General features: G+C 32.3%; 3 protein-coding genes, 1 non-coding gene and 1 pseudogene across 4 annotated transcripts; 2 read left to right on the top strand and 3 right to left on the bottom strand.

Annotated features, from left to right (window-relative positions):
* Positions 1–309: 309 nt before the first annotated feature.
* Positions 310–5,041, bottom strand: LOC125834731 (protein cornichon homolog 4-like). Its single transcript, XM_049513878.1, has 4 exons — positions 4,816–5,041; positions 3,367–3,548; positions 616–738; positions 310–398 (listed from the first exon to the last, which is right to left on the bottom strand). Exons 1-4 carry the CDS (start codon positions 4,885–4,887, stop codon positions 356–358), a joined length of 420 nt encoding a protein of 139 aa, XP_049369835.1. The 5' UTR covers positions 4,888–5,041; the 3' UTR covers positions 310–355.
* A 1,559-nt stretch (positions 5,042–6,600) lies between these two features.
* Positions 6,601–8,913, bottom strand: LOC125834696 (uncharacterized protein At4g22758-like). Its single transcript, XM_049513832.1, has 4 exons — positions 8,879–8,913; positions 8,455–8,826; positions 7,364–7,565; positions 6,601–6,791 (listed from the first exon to the last, which is right to left on the bottom strand). The coding sequence occupies exons 2-4, from the start codon at positions 8,764–8,766 to the stop codon at positions 6,601–6,603; spliced, it is 705 nt and encodes a 234-aa protein (XP_049369789.1). The 5' UTR covers positions 8,767–8,826; positions 8,879–8,913.
* Positions 8,914–9,965: 1,052 nt separating this feature from the next.
* TRNAK-CUU (transfer RNA lysine (anticodon CUU)) lies at positions 9,966–10,038 on the top strand. The gene has a single exon. It is a non-coding gene; the product is annotated as a tRNA-Lys (tRNA).
* A 1,169-nt stretch (positions 10,039–11,207) lies between these two features.
* LOC125834725 (uncharacterized) lies at positions 11,208–18,013 on the top strand. The gene is made up of 9 exons (XM_049513872.1): positions 11,208–11,541; positions 13,255–13,320; positions 13,398–13,475; positions 13,563–13,595; positions 13,719–13,801; positions 17,143–17,204; positions 17,295–17,349; positions 17,637–17,707; positions 17,797–18,013. Exons 1-9 carry the CDS (start codon positions 11,271–11,273, stop codon positions 17,828–17,830), a joined length of 753 nt encoding a protein of 250 aa, XP_049369829.1. The 5' UTR covers positions 11,208–11,270; the 3' UTR covers positions 17,831–18,013.
* A 1,102-nt stretch (positions 18,014–19,115) lies between these two features.
* On the bottom strand, positions 19,116–20,060 carry LOC125834726 (uncharacterized; annotated as a pseudogene).
* Positions 20,061–23,924: the final 3,864 nt, after the last annotated feature.

Below are 23,924 nucleotides of genomic sequence, written 5' to 3'. Positions count from 1 at the left end.
CAATGGAGTTACTTGCACCCCACAAGGTGAAAATTCATACATTGACAACATTTCCACTTTTATTATCACTTTCGGACAATTACCATGTTATTAACCGATCAAAACTTTAATACAACCTACGGATTCTGAAAAAAAAACTATTGTTACCCAAAAGTTGTATACACGACGGGTTTAAAGTTAAGCTTCAAATGATAAAAACAAGATGAGGAATCTGCTGCCTAATCTATCATTAGTTAACCCTAAAACTTGCAAGAAAAATGAACTAGGAGGACAATCCAACTTGTACAAAAAAAATTGAAGTAGATTTGCCACAGTTGATGGTGATAAATACTTCGTCGAAAGAGGGGATTTGGAGCTATAAATCGAGCTCGTCATCCTCCAAGGCAGAATAAATCACCCTACAGAAAGGAAAAAAATATTGAGTTAGCCAGTAGTGTCTTGCTTGAAGTGCTTTAACCTATGTTGCTCGGACTCTACAAAAATAATGTCTCGCCATATCGAATCCTCCAAAAATGCAATAATCTTGGAGGATCCCGACATACACTAGTCAAGATTTTTAAACAGTCTAAGCGACATAGGCTTTAACAATCAAAGAGCTTACACACAGTAACTTACCAAAATAATGAGATGACGAGAAGAATTATGATGTGGGCAAGTTTGAAAATCCTCTGTTTCTTTTCCCAACTGAGCATATTAAAAATCTCAGTAACATCTATAAGGTGCCGTCTTTGCATGTACCTAAAAAAGCAAGAAGAGTTCAGATGACATTTATGAAATGATCAACTGTATCCGATAGAGTCAGTTGTTATGTTGCTCGCGCTCATAAAAATATCAATGGGTGTGTGTGGATCCTCACACAAGGTAGAGGTAAGGTCTACGTATACCCATTGTTATCCTCCAAAAGTAATACAATTTTGGAGGATCCGAAGGCCGAGTCAACATATTTAGAGAGTCCAAGCAACATAGGTCAGTCAGCAAGCACAAGCCGTAACAATTCTGGCAACTAATATATGAACACAAGTAATAAAAAATCTTAAATGCCATTATTGAATTATTCAAAGGAAGAATTCCTTCCCCAAAGAAAATCAGCATGATGTAATGTTTATTTTTTTGAGTACATTTATCATAGCATAACGAAAAAAATACAAGCTTTATGTTGATTACTTTTGTACCAAGTACAGGTTCAAGCCAGTGAAGAACCCGCCTAATGTCAATATTTCTATACAAGGTCCTTTCTCAGAAAAAATATGTCTATAGAAGGCCACTTTCATAGTTGCAAATGGAAGAACTCTGCATAGATTTCCTTTTATTTTAAGGACGGATGCCAAGTTGACTTCATAGATCAAGAGTTTTACAGCAACACTACAAACTATTGGGTTTATTAGCACATAGAATACTGCCAATACTTTCCATCATTTTTACCTTTCCTTGCCCTACTGCAGCATAGTATTTGTTCTTTTTTTTAATGTTTTTTCTCCCATTACGAAGGGGGATTCAGGAAGGGGAAGAGAGAGAGAGGAGATAAAATCAAACTGTCACTTATTGTGTGGAAGACTCCCATCAATACCATTAGATTATAAGCCTTGGTGGTGAGCCATAGTATATAGCCACTTGGTGGTTCAAAAACTTCCATTTGCCGTAAAAGGTGTTGTAAGACCTTTGTTTTTGACTTCGTCTCTCAATCTTAATAATGTAAATTTGCTTCCTCTCTTCCCATTATTTGTTGTTTTTTACTGTTCTTTTCAGTATGGATTTTTCACTAGTATATTTTTTACATACTTGATTTTTTATGTGTTTTACTTGAGTTGAGGGTCTATCTGAAACAACTTCTCTACCTTCTCAAGGTCTTTACCCTGTACACACTACTCTTCTCAAACCCCACTATATGTTGTTGCTGCTTTCTCTCTTCCCATATTCAAAATCACACCGTCTTCACGGTCCAGTATTCAAGTACATTGAATATACTAAAACCATCAATTCATTTTTGCTCAGTTCAAGGCAAAGTAGAGTTTTCTTCAACTCAAATCTAGTCTGAATTTATTTCTCTAATGGATCAACAGTTTAGTCTTAAACTTGACAGCTACACATCTTTGGTTTTTATATATGAATTGATTGCATATATATTAAACAATTTCCAACACATTTATTCAACCACCCTAGCTCAAGCAGTCTATCAGCAAGAAAACTGTAAGCATTTGTTCCATATAAACTCTGTCAAAGGTAATAAAATCCAATGTAACTTTAATTTATTTCTGTAGAGCCCAAGTTTTCTCAACTCAGTGATCTCCTCTTGAGCATCATTAGCGGAGATAAGGCTTCAACATGTCAATCAAAGAGTAAGGAGTTAAGACCTGGTTTTTAGTAGTGTATCAAGAAAAAATAAGACTATCGGAGTTCAAGAGTCATCCCAGCATTAGCAAAAGTTTCAATGCAGTACATAGGTTGAGTAATTGAACCTCCTAGAACTGCAGTAGATATGCTACAGTTGAGCCTGCCCCAGTGCACACAATCTTGATTGAACTTGAGATCGGACAAGCTCGACATATTATGACCCAGATTTGCTAAAATCAATGCACGGACTAAACATCTTTATCTCAAGGAACTACAGTAACATACCCATCTAGAGACAGCTCGAGACAAGTAGATTGCAAGTGGAAAAAGAGACAGAAAAGTCAATTGAAAGAAAAATTTAGTACTAACTCAACGCCTAAAAAAGTTTTTGTGTCAGAAAAACTGGCAAAGAAACATCTTGATCTGACCTCCAACCCAAGGAATAATTGACAAATGAAGATACACGAAAACCATCAACAATCAGTAAAGGAAACATAGCGTGTTGAGTTTACATTTCATTCAATGCAAAATAATGATAAAAAGCACTTCATGATCTAAATCCTCTCTCAATTTATGTGGTGTAGTTTGACTGGCATGGTGTTATGAAAGAAGCAAGGACTTTTGGAACTAGCGGTATCTAAACATGCCATGAGCTTCGGTACCTATAAAAACATGTTACTAAGGGTAAAATGGGAAGTTCATAGTTGAAATGTTCCAAATATAGGATGTTTCTTTTTAGAACCAACTGATAAGGAAATAGTGACACATAAAATGAAACGGAGTGAGTAATACTGCATACAATAACACAGAATGTGCATCAATGGAGGATCATGACCTAAATCGTCTCTAACATATTTGAAGCCTAAAAGAATTGTTAAGATCAACATGATAATTTACTTATAATGATTCATGCCGTCTCAGTATTTTTTTATTTTTTTATTTTTCCATATGCATTAATTTTCTTTCATAGACAAGCAGACCTAAAAGTGACCAAAACGAAACTTCATTATTGCACTAGATGAAAAGAGAACTTACAAATTGACATTGTAGTATAGATATGGAACGCAGTAAAGCGACATAGCCCAATGCCCTGTAACCAGGTAGAGGAAGCACAGAACTCCTTGCGTGATGAACTCAGGTAAAACAACTTTGTTTATACGAGATGCAGTTTCGTAAGGATTGATATAGTCAAACTCTAGATCAGTTAAGGAGATGAGCTGCAATGAATTTCAAAATGTCAGACTTCATTTAATAAACAGGAAAACGTCTTCATTGATGATAATAAACAGAAAAACCTAGACTTCGCAGTAGTTCTAGTTAAGTTATAGTCGAATAGACTTCCAAACAAAAACATCATTCAGAGCATCTGATGATTACGAGAAAAGTCAGTTACAAACATGCAGATATCTTTTCCTTGAAACTAGACACCAGAATATTCTTACATTCTATTGAAGAAGCTCCCAAATACATCACAGAAATTTCTGCATATTATCCCCTACAAAAACTTAGGCACAACCATACGGTACCGTGCCACGAATAGTTGAAGAACATCTAACTCTTGTACATACCATAGCAGACAACTTAAGAATAACTGTAATTCCAAGACCTAGTTCTATGGAGCATTGCAACAAGATACTCACAAAACCTTCATACTATTGAATCATAAGACTTATAACCTTCAGGAGCTCAAATTAGTTAACCAATTGACTAGACCTCAATCCAGAAAATGTTTTCCAATTTTTCCATGTTCGGTTGGTCAAAATAATTTCTCTGGGAAACCAAGTTATACAACTGGCTTTCCACATTGATTGTGTCATGTCCACCATCCAACACACCTAATCTTCACCCCACCCCCATAACCCCCATCCCTACCACCCCACCCTCACTTACTAGGTGACATCTTTAGTAATTCATAGAAGTAAGCTAACCATAAATCGCCATTAATCATTGCTAGAAGGAAAAGAAATATTTCTCTAAAACAACAAAAAAGAACTACTCTCTCCATCCTAATTTACCTGACATTCTTTCTTTTTTTAATCAATAAAAAAATGGCATTTTTCTATATTTAGTAACAATTTGACTTTAAACTTTCCGTTCCACATAGATACCTATAGCTCATGTTAGATCACAAGTTCAAAGTATACATTGCATTCTTAAACTTCGCACTCAATCAAACACCATAACATAAATTGGGATGGAGGGAGTATAATGAAGAAAAAAGAAGGTACCACCTTCCACCAGCACAGATATCAAGTAACTTTATACCCAAAACTAGAACAAATAGGAAGAGATCACCAAGTATTTTAGTTTGTCTCTACTGAAATTTAAATCTGACACCTTATGGTTCTCAACCGACTTCATAGACCACTAATCATAAATCTCCAATAATCATTGCTAGAAGGAAAAATAATTGCTCCAAAGCAGCCAAAAAAAGTATTATAATGGAGAAAAAATGTTGAAATTGGGGTTTTAAAAGAAATTGACCTGGAAAATAACCATAACAAGTATAGCTACGACTATGAAGAAGAAGAGTAGCCATATCAGCATATCTCCCATTGTAGCCTACTGGCGCACGATATGATTGAAGATCCTTGATCGCTGATCGGTAGGCCGGCTGCGTATTGCGCCACCGGTTTGTTTATCGGAGGTGAAATTCTGGACCGGTGCCGGAGTCAATAGTTCCGGGAGTAAAGGTGTTTGTTGATCTGGGTACGGGTAGGAATGTCAAAAAATAAAATAAAAAATAAATATTATACCATTCCATTTTTTAAAAAATAATTTATTAATCATTTTATAATAATAATAAAAATATATTTCTTCGACTTAATTAGATCAAATAGGAGAAATTCGAGCTAGTTTACTTGGATAAAGAGTCTATCGAAAATAATATTTCTGTCTTTATTTATAAAATAGGGGAAAGATGGTATATACAATATCCTTTTCGATCTCATTTAAAGAAATACATCAGATATGTTGTTCTTATAATTTGCGTTAGTTAAAATAGCATAATTACACTTGGATAAAGAGTCTATCGAAAATAATATTTCTGTCTTTATTTATAAAATAGGGGAAAGATGGTATATACAATATCCTTTTCGATCCCATTTAAAGAAATACATCAGATATGTTGTTCTTATAATTTGCGTTAGTTAAAATAGCATAATTACACTTTGTTGAAAGTAAAACTTATTATTTGAATAATTGTTAGTTGTTACCAATCGTTTCATAACATGTTATATTATATTGTGTTGTATTATATTATATTGTATTGTTTTAATGAAGTAATTTTTATTATTTTCTTTCGTTACATAATTCTCCAAAAAAAAAGTAAATTGTGGGGTAAATTTATTATATCAATTTCTCCTGCATATCGATAGTATTTGCATTATTCTCGTAGTTTCTTTTTCTTCTTCTTTTTTTATTATGATTACTATTTGAATGTTTCACGTGCTTCAATTTTTATATTATTTTACTTTAGGAAAGATCTTTTAGCCAGAAAATTTGGTCAGAATGATATTTTATATATGTTATTTTACCTTTTTAAATATTTTTACCCTTTTAACTTTAACACCTTTTAACTAAAAAATGGAAAAAAGATCAATTTATTTTAAAATAAAAAAATATTATAGTTTTTTTAATTTTTTGGCCAAATTCTGATCAAATTTTCTGGTCATTTAGCACTTCCCTTAATTCACTCTAAATGTTATGTTACACTTTCTTTATTATTTATCATATCGTATTTATTATTGTATTTTCAACCATTTCAAACTGCTTAATTATGCATTAGGGAGTCTAGGATTTTTCAAAAATAACATTTTTATCTTCATTTGGTAGAGATGAAGTCTGTGTTTTTGCCATTTTCATATCTCACTTGTGAGAATATATTACTATGTTGTTATTGTTGTTTAAGATAAATGATAATGAGATGATAACAAGTCATCGTTACATTTGGACTTTTCATTTATATAATGATATTGCACAATAAAATTCAACTAACAATAAATTTTTATTATGTTTAAATTAGCAACACGATCCAATACAACAGGTAGCAAACATCCAAACAAGCTATGAAATTATCCCATTAATTACTCCTTGTCATAATTATACAGTTAATGAAATATACATTGATTTATTATTTATTATGGTTTGATACATACAACATAATGAATGTGCTTAGAATTTATATATTGATTCCACCTCTATTTGATATAATAATAAACATCAGAATTTTAAATTTTAAATTTTAAATTCGCGTCTCACCTGCGGCGATTATTCAAAACAATGTATGCAACTAAGGAATTTCCAAATATTGCTTGTTCCTTTTATGAATTTGTTGATCTTCAGAGCAAGAAATGGATTGGAATTTAATTCTATCGAATTATTTCCATTGTTACTATTACTCTTGCGAATGTGAAAGCTTCTACTTCCCACATCTCCAATCACATCTGAATTATTCAAGCCTATAATTAATAAAACATAAAAGAAATTATTCCACATTCAATCAAGGTTAAAAAAAAGGATGTACACTCCAAATGGTGTGATATAGACATCATATTTTAATTGCATTCTTTCATAGGTCGAATTTGTGATATATACATCATACGGAAACAACTTTATTTACTAAATACTTAATTCACCAGTTCCATTAGGGGAGGATGTAGCCTTTTGGCTACAAGTTTAACAAAACCTGGTCCATAGCTTCCAAGGCATAGTATGTATACACAATCAACTTTAAGAATGCACATCTGAACATCTTAACTTGGTTTAAGTTTGGTCATGTAAACACGCGTGAAATGCCATGTAGGATGCGATATAACTCACACAATGTTATATAGGATGAGTGTATTTACGAGCCAACTTACATCAAGTTAAAATATGTAAATATGAATTTTCAAAATTGGGATATATATTTATTTACCGCTTGAGGCTAAATTAACATGTCTATCAATGAGTTATACCTTTGGTGGAAGAAAAAAAATGACGATATATATAATTTAAACTCAAAAAATTTGAAATATTTGTTAGAACTTACTCTCAAGACTAAAGTGAGAAGTGTACAACTTGAATGATGAAGAATCATCAAGATGAGGACTTCGACCTTCTTCTTTATATTTATTTAGGACAAGTCTTATGGTCTCTTCAACATTTGATCCCAACTTGACCATGGTTTTAATTGGTCCAGGAGTGCCCTCAACTGTCACATTAACCACAACTTTTGCATCCTTCTTGTACTCCTACAACAAGTTATGGAATTTAGCAATCACTTACACAATATATATAAAGTCGTAAAAATAACTTCTTACAGAAATATAAGATAAAATTGTGTACAAATGCTAAATTGAACAACAATTTCACTCAATAGTGTGCTCTACTACTTAATAAATTTTGCTGAGAATCATAAGGTTTCAGGTTTAAATTCTAGTTTAGACAAAATATTCTATCCAAGCACTAATGTGGATAAAGTTATCCCGATACTTGTGTTGTGTGAAATATAGCATAAATACCTAATAAAATTAATCAAAATGCACATAAACTGATTCGAACGCCATAATTATAGAAAGAAATCAATCACTTTATAATTATTTCCTTTTGATCCAAGACTAGTTAGTAAATTGACAATTGATGATTCACTTGATGAACTCAAAGAATCTGAAAGTAGAAATATATGAAATTGAACATTACTTGTTTATTTCACATATTTGATTCACTTATACAAGGTGTAATTAACCGTGTCAACTACACATCCGACTATTTTTTACCTACTTAATTTACATGGACAAAACTTTATCGGCACTCAATATTTACACTAACTCAATATATAATAAATACATGACCATTCGATATCTAAAACAGACTAGCCTGACTAATCCAAAGTCATATTGCATGCGGTGAGCGTATTAAAAGAGAAATTGCTTGCTACTACACTTTTTCCATTCTAATGACTCAAAATCAAGACTTTTTTGGTTAGATGTGGAAAAATCCTATCCATTTCAGCACATTCTGATGGCCTAAGGCAAAATAATTAATACACATTTTCAATTAACTTAATTTATGACTTAATCAGCCATAATGACATAGTATAATGATTAGCAAATAAAGAAACAAAAAAAAGATTTTACCTACCTGAGTACTCATTGGAGAAGGCACATTAAGATAATCCGATGAGAAAAATAAATCCGAACAAGTTTGTGGCCGGAAAAGCACCTCCAACGACGTCGTCGTCGCATCCCAACGACGATCATCTTCATTTTCATCATCAACTCCATTAATATCTCTCCAAAGACAAGGCTCAGATTTCCATCTTTCAATACTTTTTCTTGCCCTATGTTGCTTTAATAATGTTCGTCGTGGCACGGTCCTATTCCTCCGATGACTCAACGTCATGGGGAGAGATGAAGGTTTTTGTACACTGCTACCACTAGCTCTCTCACACATTGAAATTGATCTTATGATAGACTGTATTAAGAATTTAGACGTTTGTGAGTTCTGAATTAACTATAAAAGGAATGAGTAACATTGATCGTAGTATGTGAACAAGCGTTTTCACGAATGGAAGTTAATTGCTTAGTAGTAAAGGAATATGTTTTTTTGGGGACAAATAAAGTGGTTACTTCATAGTAGAGGTAGCTATTTGGGAATATTTAAATAACGTTGCGTGAAATGTTGTTTATATATGTTTTTACTCTTTTGCATTTTCTTATAGTTAAATCCTTCCATTATTGGTAAATTCTGATTTTAGTTTCTATAATATTCAATTTTCAATTAAATTAAATTGTGCATTTTTTATATACATCACAAGTACTAAAAGCAAAATTTATTGTAATAAATTAGGGAGTAAATGTATTATTATATTCCTTTCCCACCTTCAATTTTTATTTTTTTTGGAAAAATGTATTTCTTAAAGGGGGAAGAACAAAGACTAAGAAAAAGAAATGCAATGCATGTTCCTTGCTCAATTGCTTGAAAGTTGAAATGAGCAAGACGCGCTAAACTTGAAAATGATGGTATTAGTACAATGCCCATCACTATATTCTTTCTCCATTCGTTATTCGACTAATTTCAAATCTCATTGAATAGACACTCCCTGCGTACAATGTATAGATAGGTTTTTCATCTTCAACACTTGAATGTGTTGTCTTAAATTGATTAACGATGATGAAAGGGATTCCAAGCGTCTTATCATACTGACCCTTCAATTATATTAGACGACATATTTTGATCAATCATAAAATCTTGGTCTAGGCTTATACCAATAGTGGACCAACAAACATTAGACTTATCAAATTTCTAATTACTTTTATCGAATAACACCAATGATCAGAGATTGGGGAGCAACACCCTCGACAGTTAACATATTCTCAAACTTTAAAGGAATAAGAAGGATATTGTGAATGTTTTGTTGAGCCACACCACAAAATAAAAAGTTTAAAAAATGTTATTTTCTATGAACAAAATTAACTAGCAATGTCGATGAATCGGAAGCCGAATTAATTACTTTGTTGAACTGCACGATAACCTAAATTCCACAAAAGTTGTTGGTTAAGACAACTAGATGGTGGTCATGAAAATCAAAATCCGCTAAGAAGTACATTTTCAAGAATCAAATAGTAAAACACAATAAAATTAAAATAAAAGCCCGTCTAGCTCAGTTGGTAGAGCGCAAGGCTCTTAACCTTGTGGTCGTGGGTTCGAGCCCCACGGTGGGCGTTTATTTCTGTTGTTTTTGAAATGTCAGTTATATGACTGTTTATTTTGCATGGAGTATGATTGATATTGTATTATTTTTTTGTTTGTTTTTGGAATGTCAAGTTATATGACTATTTATTTTGCGTTGAGTGTGATTGATATTTTTTGTCATTTTTTGGTTTATTTTTTAGAATGTCAAGTTATATGACTGTTTATTTTGCGTGGAGTGTGATTGATATTGTATTATTTTTTACCACTCAAGGGTGTGGTTTAGTCAATCTATTGATCGAGAATCACACAATTTTGAATTCAAATTTTTGGGGTTATTACCATCTCCTACCAACAAGTATACATTGCATATAAGTCACAAAATCCATTAGTGAGTAAACCAGTAATGTTTGCATCAAAGATAATTGACTATCAAATTTCTCTTGTGATGCTGTCTTTTTCGACCTTTGCATAAATGTGAGATACTTTACATATAGTAAACTACCTTTTTTTATTTTCCCCTTTATAACAATTCAATATGTTCACATGAAATTGCAAAGACAAACATTATGGAGTAGAATTTTACTTCATATAAAATTTAAAATAGTTTGACAATGTATGATGCTTTTCCAAGGTATTAAAAAAGTTTTTTTTTTATTGATGGTCATTATATTAAGGTTTCCATTTTTAAGTATCGCGAATTCAAATTACTTGAGAATCTAAATTTATTGGATATTTTAAGTTTGACCTCAAAAAATGAAAAGATAATAATCCTAATTGAATATTTTTCTTTTTAACAAGTGCTAATAAATTGTAGAATAGTAATGCGCGTTAAAGTAGATATATGATTTACACATATATCACACTTCTCGAATTACTCTGAATATGTTGTTGTATATTTGTTAATAATGAGCGTTAAACTTAAGAAGTAATATCTATTACGTACATTCTACCCTCTGTAAATCACACTTGTGGAATTATACTTGTATGTTATTTATTTGTTAATAATTAGTGTTTATAAATATAGAATTGTAATTATTGGATATCGAATAAGAAATTAAGAAAAATGAAAAGTTTAACATATTTTATTTTTTAGTTTGAATGAACTCTAAAAATAAATAAAATTTATAAACCTTACAATAATAATTACATATTCAAATAAGTAAATGAAAAATACAAGTAGTATTTTTTTTAAAAAATATTTTATAGTGAACTTTGGGTCCCCTAGGGTTTAGGCCACTGTCCTCTCTTCTTCTTCCCGGAAAATGGCAGCGATCCTAAAGCAGACAACTAAGATCGCCGGAAAACTGTTGAATCCTAAATTGTTATCAACAACAAGCGTTAATGTCCCTCGCTCAATCTTTCCACGCGCCACCCTCAGCGGCGGTGCCGTTCGGTTTGCGTCGACCTCAGGTTTGAGCTACCTCGAGAAGAAAACAGCTCCTCGACGATTGCCGGCCGTTTACAATTACCTTCTTCAAGCAGATGAACGAACTCATTCTACCGGAAATGAACCTATTCCGAAAATTACACTAAGTACTCAATAGCTCAAACTCAATTTTACATTATATTCCCATATTCACTATTTGTTTGATACTTTTGGTTTATTGAGAGTTTAATTTGGTACCTTTTTGGAGCTAAATTGGGCTAGATTACTGCATTTGATTAAAACTAAAGCTAATAGATTAAGAAACTGCACGAAAAGTGTTATAAGTTGCAATTATTCTCGGTAAAATGGTGAAGAAGTATATTTCAAACGAATGCATTAATCAGTTTAATTTAGCTCCAAAATGTCTAGCAGTATTTCCTCAATTTTAGTTTATTATTATGAGAGTTTGATTTTGTACGTTATTGGAGCTAAATTGGGCTAGATTACTGCATTTTGATTAAAGCTAAAGCTCATATATTAAAAAACTGCACGAAAAGTATTATAAATTGCAATTATTCTCTGTAAAATAGTAACAACAACAACATCCCACAAGTGGAGTATGGTAGGGTAGGATGTACGCAAACCTTAGGCCTACCTTTGTGGTGTAGAGAGATCATTTCTGGTAAGACCCCAGACTGTGAAAATGGTGAAGGAGTATATTTTGAAAAACTGCATTAATCATTCTGATTTAGCTCCAGAATGTCTAGCACTATTTCCTCACTTTTGGTTTATTATTACGAGAGTCTAATTTGGTAATGAGCTAAGTTGGACTAGATTACTGCATTTTCTTAAAACTAAAAATTTGATATTTGGAAACTGCACTGATAGTATTATAAGTTGCAATTATCTGCTGTAAAATGGTGAAAAAATATATTTTGAAATGTTAGTGAAAGTTTACTTAGTTTGGATCTCGGGAAGGGAAATAGTGCTAGAAATGTTGGAGCAATTCAATGCATTTGTTTAAAATTAATAAGTTAGATATTCGGATAACTACAAGTTGCAATTATTCTCAGATAATTGCTTAAAATTTATTTAGTTGAATCTCGAGAAACTAATTGTGTGAGTGGCCAAATATCTTGGGGATTGAGGGAGTACAGAAGTAAGTTTAGAGTAAATTTATAATCAGAGTTTTGTGACACCTTGTGTATTGGCGAGGAGATGAATCTATCTAAGCTACTTTTGCACCGTTGCTACAATGGTGCTCTGCATCACTTGCTTAATATTTTGAATCTGCCTCTGTCTGAAGTTGAACATCTATATTCTTTATTTCTATTTGAGACATTAAAATCGTCTTATTTACATGAAATCTGATAAGGCTCCGTGGATTTGAGAATCTGAGTTTATTACAATGCTTTTATCTTCAAATGAGTTATATATTATGCATTGGTTCTGTATTGCAGAGTTTCAGGAGCGGTTGGTGGGTGCTAATCTTTGATAAATGACAAGGTTATTAAGTAGATTCAGGGATATGACTATTCAGCATCCACTAGCCTAACACCTCTTTGATTAGGTTGTTTTATGTTGACTGAAAGTTTAGGCTTCAGTTCATCATCATTTGGCTTGATTAAAAATCAGATTACAAAAGGATGGTGTTTTAGTGTGGGGGTGGTGGGAACTAGAAAGTACATGTGGGGCTACTTGTTTGACATTAATGTGCTCTCCCTATAATTTCTGAGTGTGCCACTTATACAATTGTTATCTAGTAGATTGTTGCAACCTTATGGCCTCTATTTGAGATGAAATGTCAAGCAGCATGTAGGATGTTAAAGATGTTAAGTGTTAGTGGTCCGGCTTCTTCTTACTGTTACCTTCACATACAGGTCATGTTTCTGTGAGCTTTGCGGGATATGTTGACACTAGAAGTCATACAGAAGACACTAATGCAGGTAGATTTCTTCTTGATTTACAATATTGGACAACATAGACAGCAAATATGTCTGAGAAAATTGGTTATTGTCTGTAGCAAGCACAAAGGCTAAGAAAAACACGCCTATCAAGAAGAAAGGGAAGAAAGGAACTCAGAAGCAAAATACCAGCACACGTAAGGAGTTATCTGAAAGAATTATGTTCAGCAGTTACATTGGCTTTTAAATTTGTAATTATTAATGAAGTTGTTTTCCTTTTGCAGCAAGCAAAGCTCGTATGAGAAGTATTAACACAGGTCTGTTATGTTCTTTGACGTGACATTTTTTTGTTTGATGAGGTAGTTCTTCGACTTGACATGACATGTGAACAATATGTCCTCCGTAAATGCTATCCCTAAGACATTTGTATTTATCTGCAGCTGGCACAAAAATTATTATGAAGCTTGATGTCAAAAATGCTAATTGGTTGAGTGAAAGAGTCAGGGAGAGGATCATGCTCATGGTTAGTTCTTCTTTTAATCTTTAACATTATGCCCTTGAGGAAATGTCACTTGAAATTTGGTTGGTCGTGCTTTTTCTTCATCTTGCTTTCATTAGTTCCGGATTTCCATTCTTTCTCTTATTTCAAATTGAGTTCATGGAAATAAAACTAGTTTCTTAGAATCTGTGTGTTGAGAACTATTTTTTTTATTGAAGATGCATAACTCCGTTTTGTACTTCTGCAGTACTTTCTTGGTACTAGGTTTAATAAAATATCATTATCTTATAAAAAATTTCTTAGAATATTTGCATTTTGGTTCAAGTGGAATCAACTAGACCTTTGAATCGTTAAAAAACACACTAAACTTTTGAAACTTTATTGTGTATGTGTCGATTGTGTGCCATCTGGTTGAGTGACTATGACTACATTTTAACTCCTTAACGTAGTTTGCAGAAATATAGTCGTAGCCCCCTTTATTCCTTTTGTTATTTGCAAGCACTTGAGACTTGAGAGAATAGATATGACAGATTTGATGAGGTCAGAGCACATCTATGGAACATTATGTGGCTACCCAGTCTTCCAGCACTGCGGAACTCTTTATGGTCCTCTAACGTTTGAATTAAAGGACATTGACTGAGGTCGAGTGACCTGGTTAGTTTGGTGACCTTGTCTATTCCTACAGCTTTAACTTAAGAATTATCTTAGTGAAATAAAAATAGATAAATGATTGTTGGAATATTGTTAGTGTCCATCCTGAAATGAACTATCAGATCGTAGAATAGAGGGATTGGTCAGGTATCTTACTATAAACCACCCTCAAGTTATAACTTTGGTTCTAATGAAAGGGTAAAGATAAATAGACAACTGTCAGGAAATACTGTCAAATTGGGTGGTTCTAGATGTATTTCATGTGGGGAAGGGGGTGAGTGGTTGATCATGTTTTCCGATGCAAAATTTTCTCTAACTTTGAGAATTCAAGTCTTCAACTTTTCTGAGTTCACATGTTTCTGGCAGCATTAAAGATAAGTCAAGCTTGTTGTGTTCACATACAAGATCATATGGGGTTTCGACAGATGGCTAGGGATAGGATTTTGAGGAGGTGGCATTCTACATCCATTCTTGTCTTCTACGATTTAGGCTGGAATTTGGCTTAAACTTATATGTTTATGCCAAATTATGTTTTGCCTATGTGTTTCAAATAAATTATGGTATCAACAGTTGCTCTTTAGAATTAAAACTCAAAGTTATTGAAACAAGATTGAAATAAGAGGAGTAAAATTAAATAAACTGATTAAAATCTTTTTGATGGGGCTGCTGAAGGTGAAAAGGGGCAAAGGGATAAACCATTTCCATCCTGCTAATCAAGTTTCTCTCCCGCCATATGAATTCCAAAACATCCTTTAGTAGAATTGGAAATCTTAGTATGAGACTTCTCCTTGGAAGGTGGCAGATGTGTTTTAAATTTGTTCACATGGAATGTTGACCATTCTTGCTCTTAATATTGATCATAATTTAGTGCCGGCAAAATGAGCCCATATTTTAATGGGTTGGGTGAGTGACTTTTTACATGGGTAAAGTATGGGTTGATACCCATATTCAACCCATAAAAATATGGGTAAAATATGGATTAGCCAAATGGGTTAAGCTTCTAACTTTTATTCACCCAAAATTCATGATATCACTAAAAAAAATTGTAACTTCTCTTCCTTTTTATGTTCTTCTTCTTTAATTGAAAAAGTGAAGTCTTTGGCCCTCCAAAAATATATATTTTAAATCTACATTTCTTTTGTTAATTTTTTTTTTTTTTGATAAGACATTTCTTTTGTTAATTATAATTATATTTTTTTTATTTGTTTATTTTTATATTGGATAATAAATAATAGTGTAAAATAATCAAATCGTGTATTAGTATTGACATTGCTTAAAGTGCATTAAGCATGTTTTAGTCTTAAAATGCAACTATTCATTTACTTTGAAATTAAAAATATTTTCCCCTTGTTATTACATAAATTTATTTTATATTGAAAAGCTGGGATATTTTTTACTTTTATGATACAATAAAATTAAATGAAGCATTTTCAACATTTTTCATCTAAAAAAGGACTAAAATATTTTCTCCGTGTTGAATTCTTAAGTAGAGTACTATATAATCATGAAATTATGGGTAAATATGGGTAAACTAGTATTTTACCCAACCCATTTGTTACCCAATCAATTTTTACCCATATCAAATATGGGCGGGTTGAATTATTACCCATTTTATGTTGACCCATTTTCAACCCGCCCAAATTTGACCCAACCCGCCCATTTGCCACCACTAATCATAATGCACATAGTGTTTCACTCCTCTGTTGTTCCTGCAAAGTATTTGACTCTTCTCACCCCCTTAACATCCTCCCCCCACCTCCCACCCCCCCTTCAAAACATAAAAAAAAGGAAAAAGGAAAAAAAAATTGATCATCTAAACTTTTTATGGAATTTCTTAGAATAATAGTTTCTCATGGTGCATTCTTCTGGCATTTCTTAAAAAAAATAAGCACATATTGTTTAGGTGATTTTGTTGCAAGCTGAGTTTCAGGTCTGAGAAGCATTTTCCTTGGAAATATATATTTTTAGTCTTTTTAAGTCTCCTTGGTGTGAGGAGGTGCAACTCAGCTGTTTTATTACTCTTACCAAAATATCAAATAATTCCTACATATGAAAAAGAAATTCAATTTATCTTAATTTAAGGCTATGTTGTCAAAAAAATTTAGTGTAAAGAAGTGTTGCAGACCTAGAATAACTAGGTAAAGGTGTTATCTTTTAACAACATTAATTTTTTGATGAAGTGATTACGTGGTTTAACATGGATTAGAGCAGGTAGACTTTTTGTATTTGAGTCTCACCCATGCCTGTTAACTAATATTTTCATGTGCTTGGTCAACGCAAAGGATCAGGCTCGCGTGTGAGGGAGCAATGAGCATGTTGCAGATAAATTAAATATAAGTATTTCAGCTCTCACTCTTCTGGCTGGTTGTACCTGCTGTAATACTAATTGAAACAGCCTTGGTCAGCCACTAGTCAAGACAACATATTAAGTTTTTCCTTTCTCATCCATAAGTATAATTCCACATGCTAATACTAGAGAATTTAAAGCTTTATAAACGACTTGAACGAGCCATATGTAATCCGATTGGAGATGGATGTCACAGGCACTATCTCCTTTCTCAATTGATGTAACTATAAACATATCTGCTGGTTCTGATAATAGGATGTCAAATCCAAAATGCCCATAAAAAAAATAGGATGTCAAATCCAAAATCAATCCATCCTCTTCTCAGCACTTTACAATATGAAAATGACTTTCTGATGGCCATGAACAGGAAAAGACTCGGATCAAAGATGGGGAGCTTGTGCTTACTTCAACTAAGACTAGAAAACAAGAGTTAAAATCTGCTCTCTATTGATATTCTTTCTTGGTTACTTTTGTTTGTCCTTTACCATGCAATAATACTATCCCGCTCTTTTTTTCTAGGAATAATTTTGAAGATGTTTTGGCCAAAAAGCAGAAAGTGCTTGGGAAATTTCAGGTATTATTGTGTGTATTTTCCTACAAAGGTAGTACTATATATACCCAAAAAGGAGGAGGAGATTTGCTATATAAAATATCTCTAATTAGATTCTGTTCGGCTGGTGCTTTTATTCAATGTTGATCTAACTCCTAAAGGTAGAACAAGAACAATGAACCACATATCAGTACAGTTGGATACAGTGTTATGTTCAGATATCAACCATTGAGTGTTTTTGTGTCGTCTTTAATTGCCTGTGATGCTTGTTGAGCAAAACTAAATAACCACTTCTGCTGGTGATGAAACAGGAAATAATTAATGCTGCTTCATATGCTCCGCTACCACCTTCTGACGGGCTTGTAAAAAAGATTTCCAAGTTGTAAGATCTCTTCACCATTTTCTTCTCTTCGGTTCCCTTTTCGCCACTCTTTTGTATCCGTAATCTAGTAACAATTCTTACTATTTCAGGGCTGTTATGAGGAAGGAAAATAATTTTGCATGAGAAGCAAGTCTATGTGATATAAAAAGAAAGCTGGACGGATGATGGGTTTGTGAAATCAAAAGTTTACTGAAGAAACTTGGTTTGTAGTTTCTGCTGTTGATTATAATTCAAATACGTGGCTGAAAGGTTCCATGTGCTAGACAACAGTGCACATATTTTTTGGTTCTTTTTATCCACAACTGACTGTATGAAAGTTTCAAAGACGTCGTCGTGTATTAGCCTCTAGCATTTTTCAGATCATATGGGTTGACAGATTACACAGTTCTTTTGAATAATCTTAACATACTATGTAGTTATATTTTGTGTCTAGTGCGTTCAAATTATGTGCCCTAAACATGGACGCTAGTAGGTCAACACGACGAAATTCTGAAAAGGTTGGACAAGATGAAGGCACGTTGAAGTTAAAGTTGCTGCAAAATAGTTCTTATTTCCTTCTTTCATTGAAGGTTTTAGAATTGATTGGCTGTCATTATCCACCATATTCATCATTTATTCTTTTATTAGAGTGATAAGTTGGAGTTAAAATGCTCTTTACTCCATTTTCAGGTCTCGAACCTGAGATCTCATTTTAAGGATGGAGACATATTCTGCAGCCCCGCCACAACCTTTAGTGGTGTTGATACTACTTCGCAAATTACAACAGTGGCTTGTTGGCAGTCACACAGAGTTAGCAAGAGTAAGTTAAATGCTCTTTGTTGATCAACCATATCATGAACACTGCCTATAGATGTTAAAAGTGTCTGTGTGAGAATCATCTAAAAACTTAAGCTGTTAGATGAATTGGTCATAGAGTTTAACGTGACATCAGAATAGGTAGATGTATTGAGAGAATTCGTATCTACATTCTCTGTTTTGCTGACTTCTAGAAACCTATTCACTTTCCTTGTCCTGCATAGTATTTTGACCTATTTTCAACCCGGCTCACTCTTTATTCGTGCAACTCTCACCTCAGATCTGTTCCGCCCTGCTTAAGTTTTTCTTTTATTTCCTATCCTCTAAGAAAAAAAAAATGCAATCTTTCATGGCACATCAATTCAATCTTCTACTTTTCTTTTTGTTTCAAATGCTATCAAACAATATACAACTCAATGCCAACAAAATCACACCAGCATAAACCCAACTGGCAAACCAAATATTCAACTTTGTGATGATCTAATGTACATAACCCAAAAATGCCCAAAAAAGAAAAAGAAATCTAACAAACAAATACAAAAGAATTCCAGTATGTTTTTTTTTTTTTCAATCTGACCATGTCTTGGTGATAGAGTTACTCGATATATGTAGATAACAAGTACTTGAAGAACTAGTCGAGGTTTAGATAGTTCACCTAAATTCACTTCCGAATCACAAACTCTTCACCAGATTCTCTATCGAACCTTCTAATCCATTTCTTTTCCATCTTCCCACCGTAGACACTCTTTCCGGTGGCGACAGCCCCTACATGAGCAATATCTAATCCTTTTCCGACCGGTAAAAAAAACCGACCGAACGATTTTTGATTTTTCATCAAGAATACTCCTCCATCTGAAATCTGAAACAGCTCTCGAACTCACATTTTTACATACCAAAACTGCTCCCCTGTTTCCTAATTTAACCACCTTTAAAATCGTCGAAAAATCATTTCTTTCACAGTCCACAACCAGAAAATCGATCCCCGTTAATGACTCCAATGTTTCTTCCGCCTCATCGATGACAATTTCCGGTGACATTCCGGTGATTTTCTCCATAATTGATTTATACTCTGTTTTTGTATCTTCGTTTGGGACTATGCAAATATGCCTACCACCTGTTTGATGAATTGCGTTAGAGAGGCCAATGCTGGTTGATGTAGCGCCACCTCGAGACCATGTCTCTACGATCATTTGCGCGTTCCATCCTGCAGCCATGGCTGATATTAACTCCGCTTCTGTGGATTCTTGCAATAACCCGCACTGCAAAATGATTGAAAAATGAGCGATGTACAGATTCATAATAGCCATATAAAAATTATTGTCCTTATTTGAATTAAGACATGAATGACTCAAAACCTAAATGAAATCTCAAATGTGTAGATACATGTATAACATTTTTTCCGAACTCATTAACTCTAAATTTTGAATTCATGAAACAAAAAAACGAAAAATAATAGACTTACCGATTTAACAGTATCAAGATAAGCTTTAGATGCTTTTTCAGGAGACCAAACCAACTTCATCTCTCTCTGAATATCTTGTTTATGAATTTTGTTAATATCTTTACTCCAAAGTTTCAAATTATATGTTAGAACAATAAGTCTAAATAATTTATAGGAGAACAAAAAAGAAATTAAATTAATGAATTTCTAAAAAAAGTATGAAATGAAAAGGTCAGTTTTTAGAGAGTTGACATTAAATCCAACGTGGGAAGATTAGGATTAAAATTTGTGGATTTGATTGGAATCTTTCCTTCTTTTTATATATGCCTCTAATTCTTCTTACTGTAATATTTTATCCTAACTATGATAAGAAGTCACTCTACATATCAATTACTTAGTAATTTAAGGTGGAATAATATGTTATAACCAGTTAAATTGTATTTTAATAATATAAGCATAAGGGTTTTTTATTTCTATCAGTAAAATTATACGTGGTATATTGTTGTTGTTATTAAGGGATCGTTTGATTCATGTACTAGTTATGCAAAATTTGTCATTCGAGGATTGCTTATAAATTAACATGCGGAGACTAATACTAGAGAATTATTATAAATTACTTGCTTTAAAAAGATATTTTTATCTATAAATAGTGGGATAAGGCATAAGTATTCCAAACTATGACCGAAATTCCAGAGATACACCTTAACTAAACTAAGGTCCTATTACTCCCTCCCCCCCCCCCCCAACTCATTTTTTTTTTTGTAATTTTGCACACCTTTTGTCTTACGTGACACACTCTATGACTCCACGCAATTGAGGACGCGGGAGATATTGAATGCCACGTAAGTAAAAAAAATGTACAAAATTACAAAAAAAAAATGGGTTCAAGAGTCTAATAGGACCTTAGTCTAGTTAAGGTGTGTCTCTGAAATTTTGATCATAGTCTAAAGGGATACTTATACCTTTTCCCATAAATAGTTTAATCATTTTGATGCTCATACACACATTGTTTTTTTCAGTATTCTATTTTGTATAAAATAATATATAGATATTCATATAACTTAGTGCGAACAATTTTAATTATGTGATAGTTAATTTTTCTCATCTTATGAGAAATTTATATTAATACACATACTCTTATTTTATATTCTATCCAACATAAAATAATACGGTCATTCAAATCTTTCTAAGCAAATCTTTTGCTGCCAATGGAATATATTTATCTATACTTTGTTCTCATTGGTCGGTTACTCGTTGAGACTGACATGTCATGTCTACTATTTATGACCATATCTTATCAATCTCTTGGATATTTATTTTTACTCGATATTCGATATATGTTTTGAATTCTTGATTAATTTGAATAGACATATTATGGAATAATGCATTTCTATTAGGATTTTATTTTATTTTTCGAGACTCGAATTTAAAATTTCTCATCAAAAATGAAGGAATTAATCTTATCTATACCATCATAACTATTGATAGTTTACTTGGATGATAGACGGAGTCACTATTTTAATTTTATGAATTTTAAGTTTAAGAACAACAATTTTGATTACTAATGACAACCTTATAATATATACAAATACACAATTTAAACAAAAATTACTAAATTCGGCAAAATATGTATTTGAATTTCTACCTTCCTCTAACTTGGATATTTCACTTTCTAATGTTATGAAGTCGTTCATCCACAAATAATAATCAAAATATTTTAAGAAACATTCGACATGTTGATTTTGTTATTTCTATCTTACATTAAAATAAATAATTTGAAATTTTACAAAAACTAGTTCGGAAAGTATTTCAAATGAAATACTGACTTTCACTCGCAAAACTTCATTTGTCTTTAGTAAAATTCATGTCCTAAAACAATGTCAACTATTTTTTTTATAATTTTTTCAACTACAACAAAAAAATTATCCAAATAAATAAAAATATTCTTATTGACTTTAATCCATTATATATTTCTCACTCAATATTAGTCGGTGTGTTTTGTCAATGTTTGTTGTACTTTCCCACGACTTATTCTCTTTTTTTTGTTGTATACTGTCAAAGGTCAACTAGGATCTCCATGCCTAATAATATCGTTTGCCTGACTATTTTTTATTAATAAAATAAAAAATTATTATAAAGAATATACTATATAACATTGTATTTATGTATATATAAAGTTATATATATTTCAGAGTCTATTATGTTAATTTAGAGCTTACATTATTTAAGATTATGTATTCATTAATTTTTTTTTATTCGAAGTACAACGTCCACTGACTGATTCGGATTGACAGTGGAAAGTTCCATTTAGGTTAAAGCTTACTCATTTTTAAAGACGATTTTATTTTCAAAACCTTTCATTACGATTATGATGATATCGATTGTTTATTATTTTATTCTTTTGATTGTAAGATTTAATTATATTTATGTATTTTTGCCGCTATTTCAATTGTTTGAAAAGAAAATTTTTCAATTCACATTGCTTTAATTAATACAAATTAGTAGTAAACTTTCATAAAGTCGGTGTTAGTGAAAGCAGAGATTTTTAAATCCATAAAACAAATATAGCTTTATGTATAAGCTAAGATTTTAAAACTACTATTTATTTTTATACTATATAGTTTTATAGTGGTCAATAGTTTAATCCTAACCATGTTGCCATTTTTAGTATATAGTCACAACATAAATGAGTTTTAATTATTATTTGTAAGATTCAAGTATATATATATATATTGAAAAGAGAAGAAGAAAGGAGATAGTCGCCACTAAAAGTATGTTTTAGTGGCAAAATTAATCACCACTAAAAGTATGTTTTAGTGGCAAGATTAATCGACGCTAATACCATTAATAGTCGCCACTAAAAGTATGTTTTTTTTCAAGATTAGTCGCCGCTAATACCTATAACAGTTGCCACTAAAAATATGTTTTTTGTGGCAAAATTAGTCACCGCTAATACCTATAATAGTTGGCTCTAAAAATAAGTTTTAGTGGCAAAATTAGTAGCCGCTAATATCTATAATAGTCGCTTAGTATGTTTTACTGGCAAAATTAGTCGCCGCTAATATCTATAGTAGTCGCCACTAATACCTATAGTAGTTGACTACTTTTAGTGGCAAAATTAGTTGCCGCTAATACCATAATTGTCGCCACTAAAAATATGTTTTAGTGGCAAAATTAGTCGCCGCTGATACTTATAATGGTCGCCACTAAAAGTATGTCTTAGTGGCAAAATTTGTCGCCGCTAATATTTATAATAGTCGCCACTAAAAGCATATTTTTGTGACAAAACTAGTCGCTGCGAATACTTATAATAGTCGCCACTAATAGTTTGATTTAGTGACAAGATTAATCGCCACTAAAAGTTCGTTTTAGTTTCAAAATTAGTCATTGCTAATACCTATGATAGTCGCTACTAAGGATTATTTTAGTGACAAAATTAGTCGCTGCTAGTGTATATATTATACCTCAACCGATAAGTTGTGATATGTTAATTAAGTACCTTGAATTCTTAATCTAATGTTTCATGTTCGAGGTTTGAAAACAAAATCATCTCTTATATAGGAGTGTTTTACCCCAACACCAAAGTCGGACATTCCAGCATGAATATAGTGAGGCCGAAAATTGGATACCGGACACTGAACGTGAAATCCAAAAAAAATAAAATGAAACCCTTGATAATATCCAATACAAACTCAGGTTTTCAATTTTGTAATTATGTCTTTTTTTAAAAAAAAAATAATTGATAATTCAATATTACATTATATTGTATATAATAATAATAACTCCAGATAAATGTCTACTTTGGTGCAATATTTTCTTTTAATAGGAAAAACTGATATAAAGAAGTTTAAAAAGCTATACAGACCCAGAGGGGAAGCAGATAATTCTAACCACCAAGACTTAAACAGATGAGAAGAAATCGTGTACTTTTCACCCACTTCATTACCGTTAGGCCATACCTTTGGATCCGACTTTTGTATC

This window comes from Solanum verrucosum, unplaced genomic scaffold (genome assembly GCF_900185275.1).
Source record: "Solanum verrucosum unplaced genomic scaffold, falcon-dt-bn FXZP01000149.1, whole genome shotgun sequence".
NCBI lineage: Eukaryota > Viridiplantae > Streptophyta > Magnoliopsida > Solanales > Solanaceae > Solanum > Solanum verrucosum.
The sequence above is the reverse complement of the archived record's forward strand: the minus strand, read 5'-3'. Positions and strand labels throughout refer to the sequence as shown.

Bases quoted from the DNA above. Each gene is read 5' to 3' on its own strand.
- LOC125834731 (XM_049513878.1), bottom strand. From the start codon at position 4,887: ATGGGAGATATGCTGATATGGCTACTCTTCTTCTTCATAGTCGTAGCT. The intron at 3,549-4,815 runs GTCAATTTCTTT...AATTCATTGCAG, and splicing joins TTGTTATGGTTATTTTCCAG to CTCATCTCCTTAACTGATCT. The intron at 399-615 runs GTAAGTTACTGT...TCCTTTCTGTAG, and splicing joins CTCGTCATCTCATTATTTTG to GGTGATTTATTCTGCCTTGG.
- LOC125834696 (XM_049513832.1), bottom strand. From the start codon at position 8,766: ATGTGTGAGAGAGCTAGTGGTAGCAGTGTACAAAAACCTTCATCTCTC. The intron at 7,566-8,454 runs GTAGGTAAAATC...AACTTGTTGTAG, and splicing joins CTTCTCCAATGAGTACTCAG to GAGTACAAGAAGGATGCAAA. The intron at 6,792-7,363 runs GTAAGTTCTAAC...TATTAATTATAG, and splicing joins TTCTCACTTTAGTCTTGAGA to GCTTGAATAATTCAGATGTG.
- LOC125834725 (XM_049513872.1), top strand. From the start codon at position 11,271: ATGGCAGCGATCCTAAAGCAGACAACTAAGATCGCCGGAAAACTGTTG. The intron at 11,542-13,254 runs GTACTCAATAGC...CTTCACATACAG, and splicing joins TATTCCGAAAATTACACTAA to GTCATGTTTCTGTGAGCTTT. The intron at 13,802-17,142 runs GTTAGTTCTTCT...GGCCATGAACAG, and splicing joins GGGAGAGGATCATGCTCATG to GAAAAGACTCGGATCAAAGA.